General features: G+C 44.5%; 1 protein-coding gene across 3 annotated transcripts in view; it reads left to right on the top strand.

The window, feature by feature from the left end:
- PTPRF (protein tyrosine phosphatase receptor type F) overlaps nt 1-23,509 on the top strand; it is a 607,591-nt gene that overhangs the window by 557,963 nt on the left and 26,119 nt on the right. For 2 of the 3 annotated variants that reach the window (XM_044442788.1, XM_044442787.1), the window contains 6 exons: nt 4,500-4,753; nt 5,557-5,647; nt 7,158-7,370; nt 9,852-10,003; nt 12,427-12,542; nt 15,672-15,769. In XM_044442788.1, the coding sequence (XP_044298723.1) occupies nt 4,500-4,753; nt 5,557-5,647; nt 7,158-7,370; nt 9,852-10,003; nt 12,427-12,542; nt 15,672-15,769 (924 nt within the window). Of the gene's footprint in view, nt 1-4,499; nt 4,754-5,556; nt 5,648-7,157; nt 7,371-9,851; nt 10,004-12,426; nt 12,543-14,132; nt 14,166-15,671; nt 15,770-23,509 lie in introns of all 3 variants that reach the window. The other variant, XM_044442786.1, reaches the window with a different exon arrangement.

The following is a 23,509-nucleotide window of genomic DNA, read 5'->3' as shown; positions in this document are numbered from 1 at the left end:
TGGTAGAGCACACACACTGCATACTGAAGATCCTGGGTCCACTTCTTGGCATCCCCATGTAAGGCTGGGAAGAGAATTCTTCCCAAACGCCAGGAGAGCTGCTACCCATTAGTGCCATACTGAGCTAGGTGAATCAATGCTTTGACTCAGTATAAAGCAGTTTCCTGCCTGGATAAAAGTCTGTGTCAGGTTTCCTCAAACGGGGTTTGTAACAGGGGTTTTGTATTCACCTATTCCATGTTTATAAGGATATTAAGTTAGTAAGATACCCTGGAGATTTGATGTCAGGATAAGAAACATGAGCTAGTGCAGAGCTCTTACTTTCACCTTTCCATCTCCTTTAGTCTGGTTCACTGAAGTATGATAAAACAAGCAGTTAGGCAAGTCTTCTAAGAATAGATTAAAATAAACTTGCTTTCCCAGGCAAAACTCCTTAGTCCTCTTGCTGATCATGAAGATGGAATCACAGAGGCTTCTCAAGCATAGCTGTACCTATATAGAAGGGGGAGGGTTTCTGTTAATTGCTCCTGAATGGGTAGGGGAGGATTTTGTGGTCAGGGCTGGCAAGAACCAGTGTAGTATAGTGGTTAGAGTGTTGGACTGGGACTTTGAAGATCCTAGTTCTTGTCTACACTTAGTCATTAAGCTCACTAGGTAACTTTGGGCCAGTCACTGACTCACAGTCTAACCTAACTCACAGGGTTGTTGTGAGGATAAAATGGAGAAGAAGGAGATCATGCAAGCTGCCTTGGGTACCTTGGTGGAAAAAAAGAGGAGGTAAATGTAATAGTCAATACAATAAACATGAAAGTGGCTGGCTCACAGAAACATTGCCCCAGTTGCATTGGCAGCTTATAAGAAAACAGCACCTACTCAGTTAAAGCAGAGGTGGGAAACTGCAGAAACCTAGGGGCCACTAGGAAGGGATTTTTTAAAAGAACTTTTTTGCTACTGAAATCTGGTAACAAATCACTACATAGCTCTCAGCAGCACTAAGCAAGCAAAACTTATCTTGCTATTCTTGGAGCTTTTCACTCTCAAACTGAATTTGACCCTTTACGTGTTTTGTAACACTCCATAAACTCTACATTTCATTTGTTTCTCTTTTTTTTCTCTTTTTGTTGGGGGACTGCCTGGTTTAAAGGAATCCTTTGAGCAGACTACAGTTAGGAGGCCAAATCTCTGAATTTCTGGGCAAATCCTTCTGGAGGGCTTGTTCATGAAGTATTTTGGCGCTGGCTTCTGTTAGGGCAGAGCAGAGGGGCTGCTCCAACACAAGACACTACAATATATAAATGCTTTTGCTATATCTTCTAGCGACATTATACAAACTGATAAGCCTTCTTGCTAGCAATGTCATAAGGGGAATTTTAGTATAAATGGTTTGTTCTTTGGACATATTTCCAGCGCTCTGTGGTCACATGATCCTGGTAGAGCTAATGAATTATCACAAGTGCTGTGTGGTGTGGGCTTCATAAGGTGTGGTGTGATTGCCATAGTTGAGGCTGCTGAGTCAACAGCAGCTGCTACTGCAGCTTGGCCACAATGGGACCCTAGAGCAGATGGTGTAAGTGATGTGCTAGCTGAGGAGCAGCCATGCAAATGCAAGGGGTGTAAATGAGCTTTGCTCTTGCATCTGAGAATATGAGATGTCCAGGCCATGCTCAAGGACCAACGGAGTGCCTGCCCAGAAGCAGCTGTGAACTCCAGGAATGGGAACTTTGTAAACAGGTCCCTCTCCTCTGTGGCTTCCTGCTTAATTCAAGCACACTGGATGCCAGGCCAAAGTCTAATAATTACAAGCACCACTGATAAATCTCCATGGGAACAATTAGCATTATCTACACTTGATAAACAGTCTCACACTAAATCTACATCCCAAAGGGTGTCAACTTTCTTTTTAACATTTAATTAAAATGGATATTGTTCTGATTTGTGAATACTGAGGCACAGGCTAAATCTCATGGTATTTTCATTGGGGATGAACTGAGACCTCTGAAATTTCTCTACTAAAAATCAATAATGAGACTTTCAGTTCTCCTCGGGGAAGAGTTGTTGCTTCATCTGGTCCAGGAGATAAAGTCCCTGCAAAAAGACATCTGGTTTTATGTAGTGAGAAAGAGATGTTATGATGAAATTCTTGTTGCAACCAGAACCTGATGTCATCCCCGATCTAAAAGACCTGTTTGCCTGCCTCCATTTGATTATTAAAATGCACATTGAACTTAAATCTTTTGTGGGAATGAGACCTGATTTTTAGACATTTTCATGAGGGCACAAGCAGAATATTTTTGGACTAGCAGCCTTGGCTTTTATCCCATAATTTAGGCCTTGGCAAGTGTTTAGTAATAGATCCATCTTGGAGATTGATTTTGCTGCTTTAACACAGTGACCAATTTTGCATGTCATGTTGCAGTTCCTAGGTTCTTTGACCTGGAAATTGGTGGAGGCAAGTCAAGCAACAAGTTTGTTGCCTCCCATCATTTCCACTTTCAGTTAACAACTCTGAGTTGTTTATGGCTTCTCCCTCCCTCCCTCCCTCCCTCACTCACTCACACACTGGTGTTAGAGGGGAATTATGTCAATATCAGATTTGATTCTTAAGGATCAGATATGAACATTTGAAGAGCTTTCCTCCATATAAGGATTCTGGTAGAGAACTGATGCTGTACAGTGTTGGCTGCACTTTGTGACCCTGATAGTGAACATGGAAAACTTCTGTTTGGCAGCCATTTGTTTCTGAAGATTCCGTGAGGAATGAGCAGAGCCAGCAAACATTCCAGAGAACCAGTTTGTTGTTCGTAGGGAGAAACACTGAGGGTACAGGAACAAAATCTGCTTCTGTTGCTGGACTGAAATCCTGCAAATCCCACAGGAGCTGTTTCTCAGTCACATCTCCAATGCACCAAGGATTCCCGAGTGAGCACATCCTCAGTACTACTAGCTTTCCATTGCTGGAGGATGTTCTTTGTAAACGGAGAGGAGAGGAACACACTTCTGAAATAAGTAGACTATAGAATGCTAGGAATAAAGTAGGATTAGGGAGAGAAGGCTACACTGAAGCATTGGGACACACTTAGGATTTTCAAGGATGGAAGCAGGAAATGACCAAATCCCATAAAACAGAATGTGTAGAAAGAAAGGGAGCTGAGATAAATTCTGCTTAGCATGCATGTTTCCTTCTGTTTGGTACCTGCTTTATCATCCCACTATCCCCACTGGAAACTCAGGTGCCAGCACTTCTACATCTAGATTTATTTATTTGTTTGTTTTATATCCTGCTTTTTTTCCCTTAGAAAGTGACTTACAGCATTCTCCTCCTCATACTCTCAGTCTCATCTGCACAACAACAATTGTTTGAGGTAGGTTAGACTGAGAGTCTGTGACTGGCCCAAAGTCACCCAGTAGGCTCCATGGCAAGGCAAGGACTGGAACCCAAGTCACCTGAATCTCAGTCCTGCACTCTTAACCAACACACCGCACTGCACACTTTGAGTCGCACCACTAGAACTTTGCTTAGAGGTAAACATAAACCATTAAATTTCAGGCAGGGCCATATTTCAGACCCTTGAAAGTATAATTTATTTACTAAATTCCTATGCTGCCCAATAGTCAGAACTCAGTGGGTAATTTTTCTAAAATGGATGAAAACTGCTTCATAATAAAGCCAAAATATTTCTAACATTAGAGAACATGAGCAAGGATCTGAAAATCACTAACACCATTTTAAAGTTGGGGAACCTTTAAGACTGAGGGGGAGATGAAAGGAGCTTAAATCAAGCACCAAAACTCCACAATGTACATGTCAGGTTAGCTTCTCTGTGGAAGGCCTTCCACAGCCAGGTTCTGCCACTCCTTAGTAGCCATCTGCTTCATTTGGCATGGGCACATGAGAAAGGTCTCAGAAGATGACATTAGTGCCTGCATAGATATGTACAGGAGAAGGTGCTCCTTCAGGTAACTTAGTCTCAAGTTATTAAGGGCTTACAGGACTCTGAATATTAGCACATTTAAATGGGCAATACTGAACTGGTAGGCAAGGTAGAAGAAAGAACATTGGCTAGACATGCACATGGTAGGCATGTCATGAGCGGAGCCGGCTAGAGCCGGGGGTCAGGCTAGATGGCCCGGGAGGCAGCTTCTGTCTCGCTCTGTTTCTGTGTTTCTAATATTACTGAATCAGCCAATCACAGTTAGCAGTGTTGCTACCATATTTTGGATTAAAATTTCTTCCATTTCTATACTAAAATCAGGCCAAAATTACAATTAAAACTCAGCAGCTATGGTCATATAATTGTACTTATTCAAAGTAGCAATAATTTCACTCAGTAAGAGGTCAGCTTCTTTAATCACTCATGTAATGAGAAGATAGCAAAAAAGACCTATACCAAGTGGTGACAATTTGAAGATGAAATTCATTCTTTTACCCCTTTACCTTGCCTTTTTCCGGGCAAGGACACCTATAGCTTGGCTTCTAAGAATGTGTTGCTTGCTTTCAGATTCTATACAATGGCCAGACTGTGGAGGTAGATGGCCACTCCATGAAGAAGCTGATCAGTGACCTACAGCCAGACACCAACTACTCCTTTGCACTCACAAACCGAGGAAGCAGTGCTGGGGCATTGCAGCATCGGGTCTTCATCCGGACAGCACCTGATGTCCTTCAGAGCAAGCCCATTTCCACATACAAATATATCCATAATGGGCAATTTACCATCACTCTCCCCAGAGTGAAGACTTCTGTGCCAGTCAGGTATATTTATTCCATTTCTATAATTCTGCTCAGCTTACTGGCCTGGTGCTGTGTTTTGCCAAAGGAGAGCAGGGTGTCAGGCTCTATCTTGTTTTAGGGGTAGAAGATAGGACTCTATTAAGTCCCTGCAGAGTCATGAGATTTTTCCATACACAATAAGATGTGGTGATATCTTTGGGAACTGTGTCAAATGTTATAGGATTTGATTGTGCTGTGAATTCACCTACCAAGTACTTTAAAGACTTTGTAGTGGAAATAGGTTGCTGATAACGGGCATATGGACTTGAAATGGTGCTTTATTTGGGATTTTGCTCTTAGGTTACCATTCTGTGCTTTGTTACCCTTCTGTGAAAATTAGATCCACAAAACCATAACGTGTAGGATCATAAAGCCATAATCCCCCCTTTTCTCTGAAAGGACCCAGAATGCACCTTCTATAATGTTGAACAGTTACTTATTTTAAATCCCTGTAGGAGGCTTTTGAAGCTGCATTTGTGTTTGTGGTCGCTGAAATAGGAACTCAGTGATGCACTTCTCCTTCCAGTCTCTGGCATGATTCCACTAAAGACTGGTCTTCTGACCTCATTAGTGTAATAGATACCAACAGCTTAGAGACTGACACAAAGTGGAAAGTGCAAATGAATTGAAGGTAGCAAGTGAGAGCTGCAGGGTTGCCAAGGGTTGTATTCCACTTTAATCCTCCTCATAGATTCATTGAAATGAATTGTATTCAGACTAACATTAAATACAACCTCAAGGTGGTCTGTAGTAGGGCTCATCCCTTCCATCCTCTTGTTTTCCAGGTGGTACTACATTGTGGTTGTGCCAATTGACCACACAAGCAACATACTTTCCTCCAGTTTGAGGACTCCAGATGAGATGGAACTGGATCAGGTAGGAGAAGAAAGAAACCTGCTAGTGTCAAAATTTGCTCCCACATGTTTTGTACAGAGTATGGGAAGCAGATGTTGAAGAAACTAACCTGCACATATGAACTGAGTTGGGAGGATTATATAGGCAATGATGCCAGTGCTGTGATATTGTGAAGGCTAGTAGAAGACTTGGGGTTTCTTTGCCTGTGTAGGATTATTCCCCGGAAACAGCTGTATTTGGTGCCATCTTCTCCCACCCTGACAATGATGAGTTTGTCAACTACCCCTGATCTCCACGCTCAACTCTAACCATTTCTCAAAATTGCCTGCAGAACTTTCACCGGCTTAGCCTGAAAGAGGCCGCTAACATGGGATTCCCTGAGGACTTGTCACATTTATGAATCACATACCATTTCCTTTCATCCTCAGGCTGCGTTGTACCATTTCTCTGAATACTGAAACTGAAGCTTAGATATGGCAGAGTGCATGTGCACGTGTGTGTATCTTACCTCAAAAGTTAGAATTTAGACAATTAGTTATTTAAAAAAGGGTATAGAGCAGGGACACCACTCCAGGTGAGGTTACAAGCCACTGGCCTCCTTTCCAAATGCAGTTGCAGCTTCTGTCTTCGTAGCACCACAGCTGCTCTGATGCTCCCTATTTGCCCCTGCACATTTTTGTGGGAAATGTATTTTATGCCTCCTCCTTCATTTTGAATTAGAAATTCAGAGCCCAGTAGTCAGAGCCTAGCATTCATTTTTATTCATTAGAAAAACACTTTTAACATCTGAGAGCCTTTCTGCACAATGTAATTGAATTTTGGTGCATTTATTTTCTTTCTCTTGAATTTATGGATGACTATGAAATTTGTCATTTTTTCTCTCAATGTTCCAAGAAATCTGTTAGCGCCATATATGCTTTACATAAAGCTTGGCTGCAGCCCTGCAAGATGTGAGCTGGGAGTACCTGCCTTTCCCTTTTGTACATTTTACTGCAGCCTATAACGTAGATTTGGAATTGCGGGGATAGGTCCCAAACTCTGCTTAACTGTCAGTTCCAACCCCTGAGCATCTAAAGATACATTTGTAGATCATGCATAGCCATTGCCTCATTTTCTTCATGCTGACTAGGAAGCCCACAAAAACATGGCTACTGCTTACCCACTATCCAAGGCCACTACACACTTCAAAATTCTTTTTAAATGTTTAAGACTAGCAACTTTTTATACAAGGTACTATTTTTCATGAAACACTGCCTAAAATAGATTATGTTGGGGGGGAAATCAAAAGTTGCATTAGAATCCTAGAACAATACTTTGCTTAAACACTCAAATCCTGTGCAGGCTAATAATTATGCTGACAAGGGAGGAGATGTTAATTTGTGGAATCCTGGAGAAAGCCTTAGGGAATTCATTACAGTAAGGAATATCTGGGCCATCCTGAGCTATTTACCTGATTTGCAAGTTTCCCTTATGGAAATACAGTGTCACCTTTCATAGCTTTTTCTCTTAAGGGCTTTATTTTGCTACCCAGTTACTTGAGGCCATAAACCAAGGGACCCCAGACAGACGTCAGCGTCGGCAAGCAGAACACCTCAAGCCCTACATTGCTGCCCAAATGGATGAACTGCCAGACACCTTTGTCTTGGGGGACGAAAAGAACTATAAAGGCTTCTATAATAAGCCACTTTCAGAAGACCTGAGTTACCGTTGTTTTGTGTTGGCTTCTCTAGAAGATGGTGATACGGTAAGGAACTTGAGGAGAGAGGACTGGGCATTGCCTGATAGAGCTATTTCAGAAGTGGCATTGAGGAGTATTGATAATAATAAACGTTGTAGAAGTTACATATCCAAAGCTTTCATCCTTCTCCTTGCCTCTTTTGCCTGTGTACTTAAGGACCTGGCAGATCAGAGGGGAAAAAATAGATCCATCTTTTGCATTTTTTTCACTTCCCCCACCTCTGTATTATTTAGAATTATCCATTGCTGCAAACCAGTATGAATGAGGGAGAGAAAAGGGTAAGTAATGTTGCTGCTGCTGTGAATGTGTAAATAACATCCAGCCATAATGAAGACACTCTGGCCCTTCTGTTCTGCCCTGTGCTGGGGCTCTCACTTTCAGCCTCATTTACTTGCAATGGCTCATTAGAGCTGGTCAAATGCTTCATTACTCACCTGGTCCAAGTACTTGTGTAGTGGACTCAGCAAACATACAGTTATCAGGCAGGAAAGCTGAAGGCCTTGGAACAACCAGTGGATTTTTGCTTGTGCCATGAGGCTAGGGATTGCACATACAAGAGAGAGTATGCAAAAGAACTCTATAACCAGCAGAACAAATTCTCCAGGCACCTGATTTTATTTTGTGATGTGGTGGCAGCTGTTCTGTAGTTAAGCTTTATTGCTCCCCTCACATTCCCTGCTGGCCCTTTCTAGCTCCTGTGCCAAGTCGCAAGTTCCAGCTTAGAGTTCAGCTTGGTCATCCTTGCCTTACCTTAGGGCAGACGTATACAACTCCAAATGTTTTGGCCCACAATCTCCATCAACCCTAGCCAGCATTCTGGTGATGAGAGGTCATGGGAGTTGTAAGCCAATACAAAGGGAAACAGTTCATTCACTCCTGCATTAAAGCCTCCCCTCTTTTTGGCATATTTGGTACATAGGGCAACCCTGACTGAATGTTGTTACAATATCATAAATGAGCATTGCTGAAAGAACTATTGCAGAGCACAGATTATTTTCTCATTTAGCATGTTTCATTTCTGAATCAAGAAGTGCCAGGAGTTGACTACAGAGTAAAAAGCAGTATTATACAGAGCTGTTTAGTTTAATGACAGCCAATGACTATCACCAATAATTCTTAGAAAAGTCCTAGAACTTTGGGAATGTATTCTTATTTTATTTATTTCTTATGTTGTTAAACAGCCCAATAACCTAAATTCTCTGGATGGCGTGCAGATTAAAAACATAAAAATAGAAAAGGCAGTTAGATGATAAATCAAGTCAGATAAAAGCAAGATAAAACAAGTTCATGAAACAACAAGATAAAACCGGCAGCAGTGCATAATAAAACCAGAACAGGCAACATCGGAAAGATCTGGAAGCACAAAAACAATCCCCAGAGTGCTTGAAACAATAAAAAATGTCTTCCCCTGACACGGAAAAGACCACCATGTGGGAACCAGGCAAGCCTTTGTGAGGAAGACATTCTCCAGATGGCCTTCCAGCACTGAAAAGGCTCTCTTTCTCCTAGCCAGCTCATTCTCAGTAGTATGAAAATTGCCTCCAAACATATTACTACTTCTCACGTTCCAGGACTGAGTCCCCACACTGAACCAGGTTCCCACAGTGAGTCATGGTGCAAACCTAACTGCATGTGCTTCTTGCTGGACATGTATAAGAAAAGACAGGCATGGGCACATGTTCTGTGTCTCCAGCAAAAATGCCTGAAGCCAGAGAGGCTGTTTCAGATCTCAGCCTCCAGGCCATCATACCTTCGAACAGCAGGAGTTGCTGAAGCAGCTAAAAGTGCAATCAGTGTAAGCTGCTCCCTTGGCTGGAGCCTTAGATGTTCTCGGTAAGAACAGAGAATGTGACTCTCCTGACCTGCTTCCTCCTTTAACATGATTAGAGCATACCCAAGGACTGAGCCAGCCAATTCCAATTGCACACATGCAACATGTTAGGCAACAAGCACTCTTGCTCGCTGAACAGCAACTCAAATGAGAAGCCTTTGTCTATAAGGAGCCCCTGTGAAGCCTTCGCTGTTCGAGACTTAGCTGTAGCTTCAAGCACAGCTATGAGCTGGTCTGCTGCTTAATGTGCAGCATTTTGCCCGGCAGGTGTTCCATGACATCGTACCCCCTAGGATGTCGTGTTTATATTGGTATAATAGATATTATAAACCACTTAGTCACTACAGCGAGCCCCAGTGCTCAACTGGCTGCAACTCCAAAGCCTATAATTTGGCTCTTTGTGTGTCTGAGACTGGCAACTTGCTCTCAGTTGGACTACTCCATTCTGGCACCGAAGGAGGCCACTCTCTGGTTCAAAGTGGTTCTTTGCCGCAGGGAGGAGGTGGGATTTCACAGTGTCTTGCATGAATTTCATGGTTAGTGAGAAAAGAGAGCAGGTGGACAACTTGGAGGACTGGGCAGTGGGAAAGCTGGAGCTGATGTAGGGTAAGGGATCTGATGAATGAATTTTGGCTGCGTTTCTCTCCCACTCACAGAAGAAGTATGCGGCCAGCCCCTATTCAGATGAGATTGTGATGGAGGTATCAGCAAAACAGCAGGACGAACCAGAGATGCTGTGGGTGATGGGTCCTGTCTTGGCTGTCATCTTAATTATCATCATTGTCATTGCTATCCTGCTCTTCAAAAGGTGAGAGACAGCCAAGGCCTCTACAGTGTGAGGGTGTTTGTGGTGCGGCAGTGTACAAGCTCTAAGCGCATGTTTTCCTAATGACAAACTCAAGGGCACAGTCAGTCCCCTCTGAGGCAACCCAAAGGCCTTGCTCATCTTTACCTGCAAGACAAAGTTCAATAAGGCAAAGCACTAGGGCAGGAGACACACGGAGGGGAGGACACATTCAACAGGCTCTGTATTTCACTTTACTTTCCAGTACTCTGTACTGCGAGTGAACTGGGGCTGTTGCCCCAGTTAATATAGTCAATAATATAATGCGATCACCAGATAAGCATTTGTGCTCCCATACTTCTTAGCAGTGCTAGGTTGATTATCTGGCTTCTGTAATTTGGATTATGCAAGAGGCTTTGGGTATCAGGTGCTCTGATCTATATTCTGGGTTACAAATGTCCAGCTAGTTTTTTTTAAGCTGCTCATTAGCTTACTGAAAATAGTGACTCTTCCATCTCAGTTCTGAGCAAGCCAACATAAGTTTTACCCCAGTAAAATATGCATAGTTGCCAGAGAGGGGAAGGGTTAACTTTGGGTTATTGCACATGGAATTAATATTTTTTGTAACTATGCTTTCTCTTTCCATTTCTGCTGCCCTGGATCTAGCAAACAAGAAAGGTAGACACCCTATTTTTCTCTTCATGTCTGTTTCAAATCCACAATTTCATCTTGTTAAGAGCAGCACACTTGCACCCAGACCTGTCTGGTGCCACTCGTCTAGTCATTGTGCTATGCGTAACTCTTTCACTGTTCTCTACTGCAGGGATTTCCAGACAAGGCATTTATGGCACTATTAGTCATCTTCTACTAGGAATTCTATGTTTTCCCAACATTCTTCCCTCTCTTTTTTCTTACCACAGAAAATCCATTAAGGAGAAAAAGATAGAACAGTTGCACAATGCCTTTTAATTGGTAGCAGTAGGAACCCTGCATGTAGAAACAGCCTTAGTTTCCATGTAGAAACAGCCTTAGTTTTCTGTCAGATTTAAATAAAGAACTTTGCAGTCAAGATTTACCCAGATTTCAAGGAACTGGGTCACTTTCAAAGCAAAATTGGCCTAGGTTGTAACATTGTCACAAAGTGACTTGAGTTCCTTGGCAAAATCAATTAGCTCTATAAACCTTTTCAATAAGGCCTTTCTCAGTTGTTCCATGTGCCATATTAAAAGGTCCCAGTGGTTGCTGACTTTAGCACCTAGCTGCTCATTGACAAATATGGACATAATGCTGTACAAGGAAGTGATGTCCACTTTCATCTGGAAGTAGGGGTAAAAGCAAAACTTCTGGCTTCTTTGCATCCTGGTCTCCTTGGGTCATGAATATGGGTTGATGGGAGGTTCTTATGTTAGATGCTGCAATAATGTAACTACTTTCTAAATCGGTTGAACAGATCTTTTCTCTGCATAGCACAGAGAGCTGTTTAAGTTTCATGATAACTGCAGTGCATCTGTCCAGAACAACCTGATGCTGCTAGCACCACCAAGGGCTGTAAGTTGCTAGTAGTTTGCTGCTCACGCTGCCATGTGGCACTTCCTGCTTTTTAACAAATGGATTTGTGCCACCAGGCAAATTAACATCCTTTCAGGGTGCTGTCAACTGTTCTCCTGTGTTAATCATCAGTGCTTTTGGCTTGCTTGAAAGAGCACCAGAGTACCTTACCCTTTGTAAAAGAGATTTAAAGATAAGCTGCAGTGTAATTTTCCTTGGTACCCATCAGAGAGGTTGCCATTTCTGTTTCTGGAATGAAAGCATCCCTTTCTCATTCTACCCCAGAAACTATCTCTTAGTTGCCCCAGAAAACACATTGCAGTTCTAGCTACAGTGTAAGAAGCAGTATGGGGCTGTTTGCTTTAATGATAGCCAGTGAATTTTGCCAATAATTTGTCTTGCCTCCCAAAATTTCCTGTAAAGGTCTCCTATTTAATTACTGGACTGGTTCATCTCTGCTTAGCTAGTGAAATCTACCAGGATAAGAGCCTAGGGTGGTGGAGCTGTAGGCATAAATATAGCATGAAGAGACAATAGTATATTTTATTGTTCCATTAACACACGCCTGGGGGGCCTTCATCTATTCAAGACAAGTATTAATGGACCAATAAAACTCACCCTGAAGAGCCCTTACCCCATTATATTACAACTGTTCATACTTAAAATATTTTTTTATACTTGGGAAAATCTTACGTATTCTTCCACCACAGGAAGTAGTACCTAAGAAAGGAATCAGGGTGAAATTGCAGGTTTTGTAATACTCTGTCTGTGAAGGGATGAGTTCTTCCTTACGTTCCAGTGGATATATTATTAAGTCTTCTACCAGGCCATCTTGAAGCTCACTGCCATGTGACCCAAGCCCAGGTTCCATTTGTAAGCTTTGCCTTCTCTTCCTTTAGGAAAAGGGCCAATTCACCTACCTCTAAGGATGAACATTCCATTGGCCTGAAGGACTCCCTGCTGGCCCATTCCTCTGACCCTGTTGAAATGAGACGGCTCAACTACCAAACACCAGGTAGGCTGTGGCCCTGTTGAGTCATGGCAAGAGTGATAGTATATTCTAAAGATAATGTTTAATTTTGTCCTTTACACTGACAGGTTTAAGGACCAACAGCAGAGCGGGCAGACGCTATTGGTCTGTTATTTCGATTTGGCTCCTGATGAGCCTTTCATCACCTGGGTTACAGCAGGTTGTAGTTATGATAGGTGCTGCTGGCAACAGCATCTCTTCAACAGGCAGCATGTTCTAGATTGGCTGTTTCTTGGATGGTGTCTCACCCTCATCTAAAACAGGATTGGAATTGCATTCACCTTTGCTGGAGTAGAAACTACTCGTCATCCCACTGTTCTTAGTTGGTGGGATTATGGATACACCTGAGCCATCTGAGTCATACAGAGGACTTTGCTTGATTGTATGACTCCAACTAGAAAGATACTCCTGTATTCCTTCCCTTTCAGATTATTTGTCCTGCTTGTGGTAGATCTGGGGTGAAAGTATGTCCACAGGGGAAACCTTTAGTTATGCTGGAACTACATGCAGCAGCGCTTTCTCTTCTCTGAGTCCAGGACTCCACTACCTCATATTGCCTTACAGATGGGAGAGAGGACAGGGCTCACAGAGCTTGTACCCAGCTTATAAAGCTGTGGGATGGGAACACTTCCACCCTGTTAGTGGAAGGTCAGTAGTTCATCAGCTAATGTAGTCCAAATTAGTCACAGAACTGTGCACAGGTACAAGAAAAGTTGCATAAAAAGCAGGCAAAGCAACAGCTTGAGGAACACGCTTGTGTACAAATTCTCCTACTTGACTAGTATTGCTGAGCCGCTTCTTTCAGCCTTTCCACCCTTTTGTCTTCTCAACTAGCCATCAGGAGGCAGCAGATGTGCCAAGAAAGCTCTGCCATTCATGGTACCGTCTGAGTCACTCAGTTGCCTCCACTGACTCTCACCTTCATACCTCTGTGGGTCAGACAGTAGCAACTGAACTCTGAGCAGGGTAGTAGTTGCCATCCCTGTGGGCAACTGTAAAGACAGGAAGGGGTTTGCTCAGTACATAATTCATCAGGCTACTGTTGTTAAATGCTTTAAGTATCACTTTAATAGTTTCTACTTCAGACAAGCCCTTGCTTGAATGGCTAGCTCCCTCATGCTCCATTTTGTAGAGTTGGCACAGGTTGGGCAGGGTGACGTCACTGTTAAATGATCGGGTGAGTGACACCTCAGCCGTGGTCACAGGGCTCTGCTGCTGGTTCATGTAGCAAGGGGCACCTGGTCTCCGGAAGGCAATATGTGCTAGAAGTGGGGACTGTCTTTCCAGGCCAACAAGCCAAGCCATTTATCATGTCCATTGTGGGGAAAAATCTAGCTTCTATCCTCTTTGTGGTAGCAAAATTGTCTGTGAGATAATCCTGGTTGTAGCTGCTGCTTGTCTTAATATATCACCCCCTGTGCTGCTACATGTGTAGCAAGTGTTGTGCTGCAATTTCTTCTTCTAAACATGGTTCTGAAGGCGGTAGTGGGGACTTCTATGTTGCCTTTTCACCTTCCTCTGCCATATCCTCAACTCTGCCCTCAGCAACAGCTAATGGGATTTCTGTTCTTGCAGGTGCCAGTGGCCCCAGTTGCCTGAATATCTCAAGTTAGTTTTTTTCTCCTCCTCCTTTTGCTTCTTACTCACTCTCTTTTCCCCCACTCTCCTTTCTTTCTCATCTTTTTTTTTGCTCACTGTCATGAAGGTCAGCCTCACTCACCACAGATTTAGAGATAACAATTTCAGTGGCTCATGGGTCAGGGTTTCTCCCAAAGGCTAGTTTCTGTTGCAGTTCACATAAGATGCTCCCACTTGCATGGGAGGAGAAGAGGAGGAGTTAGACCTCGACAGTTTTCCAAATGATGCCATTCAGAAATCCGCCAATGAAGTTGCAATCTGGGCTGAGCACCCAGCACTGCAGCAGCTATTCTCTTAGCAGCTTGTAGGTTCAACTCTAGCTTTAGGAAGAAAGGGCCTGACTGCCATTGCAAAGGGTGCATTTATACTCCATGTGGCCATATAATATTTCTTCCAAAATGAATTGGAAATACTAATCTAGTAAGCTAGGAAATTGCTCATCCCTTGGTGTTTTTCACTGTTGTATTCGCATTTGCCTTATGGGAATGCCTTAAACCCAGGAATAGTTGTGCACTTTCACTCTCTGTTCTTTCTTTCTTTCTCTGTGTTAATGTGCTTCAAATGAAGGGTGTCCCTTGCAGATTTTGTATTAAATTTCTGATCTTAGTGTGATGAGTGGGCAAAGGAGAAAATTGGAAGCTGATTGTCCACACAGGTTTGCAAGGTTTGAGTCTAGCCTTCCATGAAAGGGAAGAAAATGAAGGGGGAGTCTACTGCAGATTCAATTTCAAGTTGATGCTTTACAGAGGAGCAGAGGCAGGACTCAGCTGTCAAAGGAAGAAGTCCAGGGAGATAGTTAAAGCCTCGTGTGAATCCACTTCCTGTTGTGTCTTCTTAAGGAATCAACCTACTCTAGGCTAGTATTACAGCCCAGATCCTCTGTTCTCCCTCCCCATCATTAAGCAAAATATTATTTGATAACAAATATTCTTAAATTACCTAGTTATTAGAGGAAGGAATTACTGGTGTCTCTCCAATGGGAATGCAGCTATTAATGCTTAAAATTTGACTGCTGCTTGAATCTCTACAGCTGAGAATAGGCTGTTGAGGGATACGTAAACTGGTGCCAAGGCCCAGTAAGCAAAGAAGGCATGTGATCAAGACCTTTCTTTCTGCACTGTAGTGAACACTGTTGGTGTGAACTGAAGGCAGGGCCCCATTCTGCAAAAGCTTTCTGCTTTACTCCTGTCCCCCAGCCTAACTCAGCCTCATTCTGCACAGGAGCATCTTTCCAAGTCCTTTCACCCTTTCCACCTGGTGTGGAGGTTACCTGGCTGGTAGCTGTCTCATCTGAGCATGTACACATACATTGTGCCATTGTGTGGGCACTGCACGTCATGATACCTTGCTCATGTGCCATCCATTTCATCATTGTCACACATTGTCATCTGGTCTACTGTAGACACATGAATGAACAACTCCACCTGTAGCTCAGCAATAATTTTCTCCCCTGCTACCTTGTGTTTGGTCCGACAGGTATGCGCGACCACCCTCCCATTCCGGTGACAGACCTCGCTGACAACATTGACCGGCTGAAGGCCAATGATGGGCTGAAGTTCTCCCAGGAATATGAGGTGAGCAGCCTTATGTCTTCTTTTAGATCTGCATCCCCCTATATAGTAGCTCTTCCACAGCATCTCAGTAGTTTTGATGAACTAACAATAATTTCATCTGGCTCAGTGTGTCCAAGAAATTCAAGTCCAAGAAATTTTAGCACTCCCGACACCACCTGGTTCAGCCAATCTTGTGTCTGTGAAAAACCCCTTAACTCTGATCCCTTGTCCCCATTTCCATATTTATCTCTCTTTTCTTGCAAGTATTCAGTTAGGACCACTTCACTGTCACCTTTTCTGACCCTGGCATCACTGACCAAATCCTGGAACAATATAAAATGTAATGTGGGAATGTCCATGTGCACACCTGTTCAGTATATATAGAGGCTTACAAATGTGTATATTGGGAGCAATAGAGATATTTCTGTAGCTATTCTCACATTACATTTTACACATTTTCTGATAATTATTAATCATTTTGGGAAATGTAACATGTGCCACAGCCACTGGAGTGCTGCTTATGCTGTGATGGAGGCCAAGAATTGCCATGGCTCTTGCTCACAAGTACCTTCTCTCCACAATGAACCATTTACTAGGCAGATGATTAATTTGAAAAATTGCAATGTTGGAAAAAGTTCCCTTGTAGCTATTAGAGTCACAGTAGCAGGATAAATGTTTTTATGTGCTTGCAGCAAGCCCTGCAGGGCCCACTTCAGCTGTGAGGGGTTTATATCATAAATAAAACTCTCTCATATAGGGAGAGGGGGGAGGATAAATTGAGTAAGTGTCCTTTATACACATTATTGGTCCTGTTTGAATTGTTATCTTCCCTTGCCCCTGACCTCCCCTTGCTGCAGCATATCTCCCTTGATTCAGAAGATGTGATACACACATTACCCACAAGGCAAGATTATAGGGGCCAGGAAGCCAGGGAGATTCACTGACTAACTAAAGGCAAATACATGAAGTGGGACTAAAGCCTAGGAAATGGTTAACTCCAGATGACTAATCCACATGATATATCAGTGAGGGGAGTAGAGTTTTGAGCAAGGCTTCTAACTAGGTGAGTGCACCAAATAAGCAGGCAAGATCATTCCGTGTCCCTGTTTGCCTGCTGGCCCATTTGCCATTTCCCCCGCAAACAGCCCCACCCCATTTGCAGCCAGAACTTTTGCTTCACAGACCATTATAACAGGAATCCTTTTGTGATGTGAAAGGACTGTGAGCGACATTAGCAGCATCAACATCTGGGGCTCAGTGATCCTGCTCTTGTCAGGGGCTGAGTTACACCAGAGAGCTCAATGTCTCTCAAAGTGGCCATTAAATATCTCTGTGATGTGTGTTCTTCCAATCCGTCACTTTCTAATTCCAATTTCAAAGCAATCATCTGCTATATTGGCCATGCTGAAGTAGATATTAAGTAGGGAGCTGATTGTGGCCAATAGCTTTTTCTCAGGGATTCTTCTGCCTTGTACCCAGTCCTGTTTTTCCCAGGCTAGGATGGGCAGAGTAGGAAGAGAGGATATTCTCAATGGCACAAAGAGGAAGAGTCCTGAAGCAACACTTACCCACTCAGGGAGTTGGAAGAAAACAGAACAAACCTTTCTTGATTTTGTCCTTGGTGCTACTGGGGAAAAAATTGAATGTTCAGGCCTAACAAGTGCACTGACACTACTGGCACGGCAGGTGCTATACAGCAGAGACAACAGCATGCTGTGAGGGAAGATATGTAGAAAAATAGGTAATTAATCTGGAGCAATCTTGTGTATCAAAGCTGAGTAATGGACAAGCGGTTTAGCAGTGGGACATACCGCTACACAGGAAGCATATTCTCTATCCCCTCCTGATGACAGCTTTTACCCCCAGTAGACTCCAGTCTCAATCATGGACCCTGTGACCCAGGGGCTCCTGGATATAGACTTGCACTGAGCTGTGCATACCCTTTGTGCTACTTAGCTTGGCTCAAGCTGCAAAAAGGGAAGGGAGAGCAATTTGGACCATCTGTCAAAGTCATTTGCTGTCCTATAAATTTTTGGGAAGAATTACATTTGAGGTACTCTCACACAACACGAGTTTGCTTGTTCTACAGAGGGCAAGCTCAAACCCATAGGGAGGCCTGAATATTTAACAGCACTTTAGCCACAGCATTGGGATAGCATTAGAAGCAATTACCAGCTGAGCAAAACTGCACTGCTGAGAGAGGAGAGCTACATCAGTCTGCAACCCCTGCTTTAGGACCTCAGGGGCAATAGCAGAGAAAGTGAGGTCAAGCGCCCAGTCGGCAGCTTGCAGAGGCTGCATTTGGAGATGCATCTATGAGAGAGGACAGTTGGAGCAGAAAAAGGATTTGGCCTGTGAAATGGCTGCCTGGTGCCACCAGTGCCAGGTAGGAGCTGCTATGGGCTCGAAGTCAACTTGTCATTTCTCATGTGACTTGCATGCATGATAGGAGTGGCTAGCTTATTGTCTCTCTTAATTGGTCTGGATGTGGTGGGTGAACCAAGCCAGAGGTAGAGTATCTTTAGTACTTCATGTACAGTACAACTCAGAGAGAATTTATAGCCAGGGATTAATAGAATTAAATAAGCACAGTCCTGCCAGCATGTTAATTATTTATCTACACTTGCTGTGCTAGAACAATGGCTAACTTTGAGCTCCTCCTGTTGGACTCTTGTTTGTACTGCAGGCAGGCAGGATAATCAATGCAGGTGGTCTCCTAGATAAATATTAGGCAGTTTTGAAATGGGACAAGCTTCCATCTCTGCTCAGTGAAAGAGGGGGGGAGGAAAGGAGGGAAACAGGCTTTTGGGAACCAGAGTACTTCTCTTCCATGCTGACAGGGAACAGATGCTATCTGCTATGTGTGTAGCAGGTGAATTGGCTACAGTTCTGTTCTTTGTATCTATTACTGATCATACAGCCAGCCCAAGATATTTTCTGCCTGTGACCAAGTGGTAAATGTTGCTGCTACCACCACCCCAAAGCCAAAGTGCATAGTACCAAAGGCTGGCCAGGTAAATTTGTCATCCAGGGAATAAAATTCTATATGCACTTGCTCCTAATAGTAAAAATACAATAATAATCAAAGAAGTAACAGTTTGCTGACCTTACACAGCAGCCAGAATCAGGTACCTCAAAAAACTACTTTACCCTCCCTAATAGTAGGGCTGGCCCTGATCATAGTCCTTAAGCTGTATACCATGTATTGTCCCTCCTCTTTGGATTCAAAACCAGTCTGGAGCCTTTGTATCAATGCTGGACCTTCAAAGTAAGAGTAGCATCATGCTAAGGCACTTACAGACTCAAGGAGAATATCTTGAGAACCTCGACGATGCAATGGAGAAGGTCACAGGGTGAAGAGTGGAACGAGCTTTAGATTTGTCTACTTAACATGTTGTTATTTGCATACTGGCACAGGAGAATGCCTTGCTTGTGCTAATGTGAATACCTCAGGGAGACAGGCAAGATCACCAGTGTGGAAACATTTGGGTGGCCATGGACTGCTGGCATAGTCCCAACATTTTCTGGACTGCTAACTCTTCGCCCACTTAGCTCAGTAAGTGGGAGCCAGGTGTATGCTTATATCTGTAAAATGGTGTGATTCTTTCCTTAATTACTGGGATGAGCAAATTATATTTAACAGGCTGTATTCCTAGTCCAGAGTCAGCATATTTATTTATTAGTACCATTTATATAGTGCTTGATATAATAAAATTTCCAAGCTTTGTAAATGATGCCTGATGCTCCTGACAGATTAAAGTCCAATGACCTATAGGGAGTAAAAGAGCTTCCTCCATAAGAGAAGTGTTGTGGAAGGAGAAAAAGTGTCTAGTGTTTGGTTGCAGATCTTTTTCTTATGCTCCCTAACTGAGTTCTTCGTCGTGGCCTCTGTGCATCACACACATGGGTGCTGCGCCTGCGCAGTGCCTAGGCCGGAAAGATTGAAAGCTAACGGTTTTGGAGGGAAAACTCTGCTCCCCTCTCCCCTCGGTAGTATATATAGAGTGGAGTGTCCGCCATTTTCTCCAGTCTTTTGCAACCGCTGTTCGCTGTGCCTCGTGCCTGTTCGTCTCTCGCTCGACTCAGTATTGTTCGTTACTTACCGTTTGTCTTTTTCTTTTTGCTCTTATTCCAAGTTATTGTTCCCTCGTTGCAGTTTATATCTCCTTTTTCTCTTTTCTTCGTTCTTATTTAAAAAAAAACAAAAAATATATTGCTTTTCCCTCTTTCCTTTATTCTATTTCTTCTGTTTCTGTGATGGCGCAGCGATCGGCCTTCCGCAGATGTGTGGAATGTGGGTCCAAAAAGTCTCTGGCGGACCCGCATGACTTGTGCCTCCTTTGCCTTGGCGAGGGGCACAGGACTGATAAATGCCGTCATTGCCTTGCTTTTACTAAGCAAGCGCGAAAAAATAGGGAGAACTGACTGCGGAAGCTCCTATGGGATCAAGCGGTGATGCAATCAAATCAGCCTGCAGTAAAGCCTGGGCCAGCACATGCTCCATCTGCTAAGCGCAAGGCCACAGCCTTGTCTGCGTCGGTTCAACACCCAGCCTCTGCCTCGGGCATGTCCAGGCAACGCCTTCGCCCATGCCGCCTATGCCTCAGCCGCACCCAACGGATGATGGAAATTCCCCCTCGGGGTCTCAGCAACCTCTTTCTCCCCCACGTAAACAACGGGAAAAGAGGAAGCACGGGGGATCGGATCAGTCTTTGGCCCATAAGAAAGCGAAGAAAGATAAGGCGGCCAAACCTCCTCATAAGAAGAGGCACCGGAATTCGGGTTCAACAGCACCATCGATCCCGGCGGCAGCTTTGGTACCAACACCATCAGTACCGATGCTTCAAGTGGCGATGCAGGTTACCCCTCCAGGGTCCCCAGTGCAACCTGCTCCACAACAGGGCCTACCTATCCAACCGCCCGAGGAGCCGCACCGTGAGTCGATATCCGATGGGGAGATTCAGGACTCCCCTCCGAGGGCTCATTCCCCAACTCCTATGCCTACGGCGAGAGCTAGAGACCGATCTCCATCACCACCACCTCGGTCCCAAATGGATGAGAGGCGGGAAGAAGGATGGTTCCAGCCCTGTTACAATTACCAGTTGGGTTGGGAGGAAAACCATTCTTTCGTATTTCGTCCTCACCCTTGGGATCGCTCCTCGCCTTCCGCACATGAGGATATGCCATCTATCTCCCAGCAGGTCGAACCTGAATGTCCCACTTCACCAGGGACTTCCTCGTCGGAGCCATACCACCTTGGGCCCAACTCGGATGCTGACTCTACCTCTCCGGATGGCCTGATCACGTCTCAAGGCCCATCATCGCCTGAAGAGCCCCACATATCTTTCGGGGAGCTTATGTCTAGACTTGTTCAGTCGCTCGAGAGCCGCAATGCAGAAGGCAACAACCTCATCAGCGTTTCCCACAAAACTGACGACGTTTCGATACCGAGAAGCATCAACGCTGATGGGACGGGCGAACCTCTCCTCCACCTCCATACCCACCCTTCCCCCTCCCTTTTGGGGAACGGCTGCAAGGCCGACTCCTCATTTGGGAGTCCATTACATCTGATTGGTGGGTCCTGTCGATCATTCAGCTTGGATGCAGAACAGAATTCGATACCGTTCCTCCATCGAGCCCAATTCGATTTACACCGCGCTCCCCAGTGCTAGTGAATGAAGTGCAACAACTGCTTCGTAAGGGGGCGATTCAACGGATCTCCAGCTCCGAAGGGCTTCACGGATTCTATTCCAGATATTTTACTGTCCCGAAGCGGGAAGGTGGTCTTCGTCCGATCTTGGACCTCTGAAATATCAACAAGTTTATCAAACCAAAGAAATTTTGGATGACTACCCTTCAAAATATCGTTCTGCTGCTAAGGAGAGAAGATTGGTTTGCCTCCCTTGACTTAAAAGATGCCTATTTCCATATTTTGATTCATCCAAGTCATAGGCGTCTTCTGCGTTTCACCGTCGGAACTGACATTTACGAGTTTAATGTCCTTCCGTTTGGCTTGGCCACGGCTCCGAGGGTCTTCATGAAATGTATGGGACCAGTCTGTGCTCACCTTCGACTTCAGGGCATCCAAGTCTACCCTTACCTGGATGACTGGCTTATAGTGTCACAGACCCGTGAAACCCTACTGTCAGCTGTTCAGGCTGCTTGCATACTGTTGGACAATCTTGGACTTTGCATTAACAGTGAAAAATCATCCCTTGTCCCTACACAGGTGATAGACTTCATCGGAGCTCGTCTCGATTCCACGGTAGCGAAGGCGTTCCTCCCTCAAGCTCGTCAGGACAGCCTCCGCATCTGCATCTCTCGGATTGACAAAGCCGTGTAGTGACAGCGCTCTCAATACAAAGACTTTTGGGTCACATGGCTGCCACAGTCGCCATTGTCCGACATGCCAGGTTGAAGTTCCGTCCTCTTCAACTCTGGTTCAACAAGAACTTTCATCCACAAAGAGATTCACCCAGCAAACTACTTCATATGCCCCGCACTGTTTTACGAACATTGACTTGGTGGATATCCCTGGCCAATTTAAACGTGGGGACCCCCTTCATCACCCCTCACCCAACAATGACTCTATACACCGATGCTTCGCTGGTCGGGTGGGGTGTGGTATGCACAGGGCTTCGATCCCAGGGCATGTGGAACCGCCAACAATTGTTGAGCCACATAAATTACCTTGAGCTACTAGCGATTTTCAAGGCACTCCGGTCCTTCAAAGTAGTTCTTCGCCACCAAGTAATACAAATCACGTCTGACAGCATAGTGGCGATATTCTATATCAACAAACAGGGCAGAACAAAGTCCACTGCTCTAGCCCCCTATCCATGGACATTTGGGAGTGGTGTATCCCGAGAGGTATAACCCTTTTGGTGGTCTATCTGGCCGGGACCAACAATGAAGAGGCAGACACCCTGAGCAGACATATGTCGATCACCCACGAATGGGAACTGAATCACCATGTCTGCATTCAATTGTTCCAACTGTGGGGACATTCGGACATAGACCTATTTGCTACCCACAGAAACAAGGTGTGCAAAAGATTCTGCTCCAGGGCGGGAATAGGACCGGGATCGATGGGGGATGCCCTTATGAACCCATGCACAAATCTCAGGTTTTACACATTCCCACCTATTCCTCTACTGACCAAAGTCATCTCGAAGATCGTGCACGACGATGCCACAGGAATACTCATATCACCTTGGTGGCCCTGTCAAGCATGGTTCTCCACTCTCCTTCGGATCTCGGACGGCAATTTCCTTCGTCTTCTGACCACACAAGATTTACTAACCCAGCAAAACGGCGCTGTCCGTCACCTGGACTTGTCGTCATTGAGTCTCACTGCATGGAGGATTCATTGATCCAAGAGACTGTTTCGGGACAGAGATCTGCTAGATCACTTGGTACCTCAACTCATGACTGGTCTGACCCCTTCACTGACTCAGTACTGATGGGAATGTTGTCGGGACCGAGCTCCCTCGATCCGGACGTTTTAAGGATTCTCGAGTCGGCACTGAGGCTGTCAACTCGAAAGTCCTAGGCAGCGAAGTGGCGCCACTTTTCATCCTTTGCGGAATCTAGCTCGTTTAACCCAGTTACGGCGTCGGTTGAGAATATTCTTCAGTTTCTGCTGCACCTGCATCACTCGGGACTGAAACCTTCCTCAATTAAGGTTTATGCAGCTGCAGTGTCACATTATCGAGGTACAGTCCAAGGATTGTCGGTGTTTTCGCAGCCGCTTATTCGGAA

The sequence above is a fragment of the Varanus komodoensis genome, unplaced genomic scaffold (genome assembly GCF_004798865.1).
Source record: "Varanus komodoensis strain SLA01 unplaced genomic scaffold, ASM479886v1 scaffold1, whole genome shotgun sequence".
Taxonomy (NCBI): Eukaryota; Metazoa; Chordata; class Lepidosauria; order Squamata; family Varanidae; genus Varanus; species Varanus komodoensis.
The sequence above is the reverse complement of the archived record's forward strand: the minus strand, read 5'-3'. Positions and strand labels throughout refer to the sequence as shown.